Source organism: Lottia gigantea (genome assembly GCF_000327385.1).
Source record: "Lottia gigantea unplaced genomic scaffold LOTGIsca_319, whole genome shotgun sequence".
Classification (NCBI taxonomy): Eukaryota; Metazoa; Mollusca; class Gastropoda; family Lottiidae; genus Lottia; species Lottia gigantea.
The window spans coordinates 81,380-82,765 of record NW_008709069.1 but is presented as its reverse complement, the minus strand read 5'-3'; the positions used below and the strand labels follow the sequence as shown (position 1 = coordinate 82,765).

General features: G+C 34.3%; 1 protein-coding gene across 1 annotated transcript in view; it reads left to right on the top strand.

Moving 5' to 3' along the window:
• Positions 1–1,019: 1,019 nt before the first annotated feature.
• Positions 1,020–1,386, top strand: part of LOTGIDRAFT_175614 (hypothetical protein) — a gene marked incomplete at both ends in the record, with an annotated part of 27,602 nt that continues 27,235 nt past the window's right edge. Inside the window, one exon of the mRNA XM_009057908.1 lies at positions 1,020–1,061. Within this exon, the coding sequence (XP_009056156.1) occupies positions 1,020–1,061 (42 nt within the window). The remainder of the gene's footprint in view (positions 1,062–1,386) is intronic.

The window sequence follows — 1,386 nt, the reverse complement described above, 5'->3', positions numbered from 1 at the left end:
ATTCACACCCCGCAACTGCGAAGGAGTGGAACCGTGAAAGACTCATGGCCACCTGTCATTTTAACTACTTTCGCTTTCCATTGACAGCGGCCGTAGGCCTATCGATCTAAGATATCTAGTTAACGGATGCTGAAAATAATCAAAGAACCTTACGAACCTTTCGATTAAATCATTCTTTCTTCCAGATACCTTCCCCCTCTAGATTTCAATTCCTTTCGTAGTTTAATCAGGTCCCATAAACCATAATCACGCTTATTCTTTACACGATCAGCCATTATTGCAGACGTCGCTAGAATCGCGGGAAAGCAATAGCCGTCGCGCCATCTACATCAAGGAACGACAACTTGCGAGTTTGGTTCCCCATTGGTCACCTGTCTTATCAAATATTGTCACTTATTAGCTTTACTTGGTTTGAGGAGGTTACAAGCTAGTAATAGTTTATGGTTTTAAGTTAGTTTATATTTAATATTTCATTAATATAATTAGGAACCAAAATTAATATAAAGGTATGTATAGGTTTTAATATATCTCAATGTAGCATTAAAATATTAATTATTGGTCTAGGTGATAGTGTTCAGTAATTAGTAAATCATAAAATCAAGTAATAGTTTTAACTAAGGCATTATTTGTATATGTTATATTTAGTAAAGTCTTCATTTCAAAGACTATATATTTGTAATTATTTATCTATTTGTCATTATGTAGAGTCTGGTTTAATTAGAGTTTTGTAACTTTGTAAATTTAAGAATAGATTAATTAATATACAGAACACTTGTCGTCCAAGTGGTTGGGAACCCCTTTCTATGGTAAGCTTATAATTAACTGAAGTAACATAGTTTACCTGTATCCATTTAGTTCATGTATATATATATATATATAGTTTTAACTACTGTGCATTTGTTCTAATATGAATTTCTGTCATAATTTCTATCACACAACAGTCCTGTATCTATTTGTTTAGACGCAATATTTAATTGGATCATCGTATGTCTAAATTCCATGCCCCCGCCCAAACCCACATGTGGATAATCATCGTATCGTTGTTAAAGGAACATGCCAAGGTAAGTAAAGTAAATAAACCGAAGCCCCGTGTGCTACAGGCATTGCATCGATCATTGGAAATCAAAAACTGGTAAGCCCATCCCAGTCATTGCACACTGCATGGTATTGAACGTCTTAATTAGCACAATAAGGTACAGATGAGCAGAACGTAGAAGAACGGTTCAAATGATAGTGATGTGTTCTTCCTCTGAATACTACTATGATACACTTGGGCTCCCCTAGAAATACGATGTTGATTGAATCAATCTATTTTCGTTAAATTATTTTATTCAGAACTTAACGTTAAAATTAGCAGAGAGTTCCATCTTACTAATTACAGTTTGG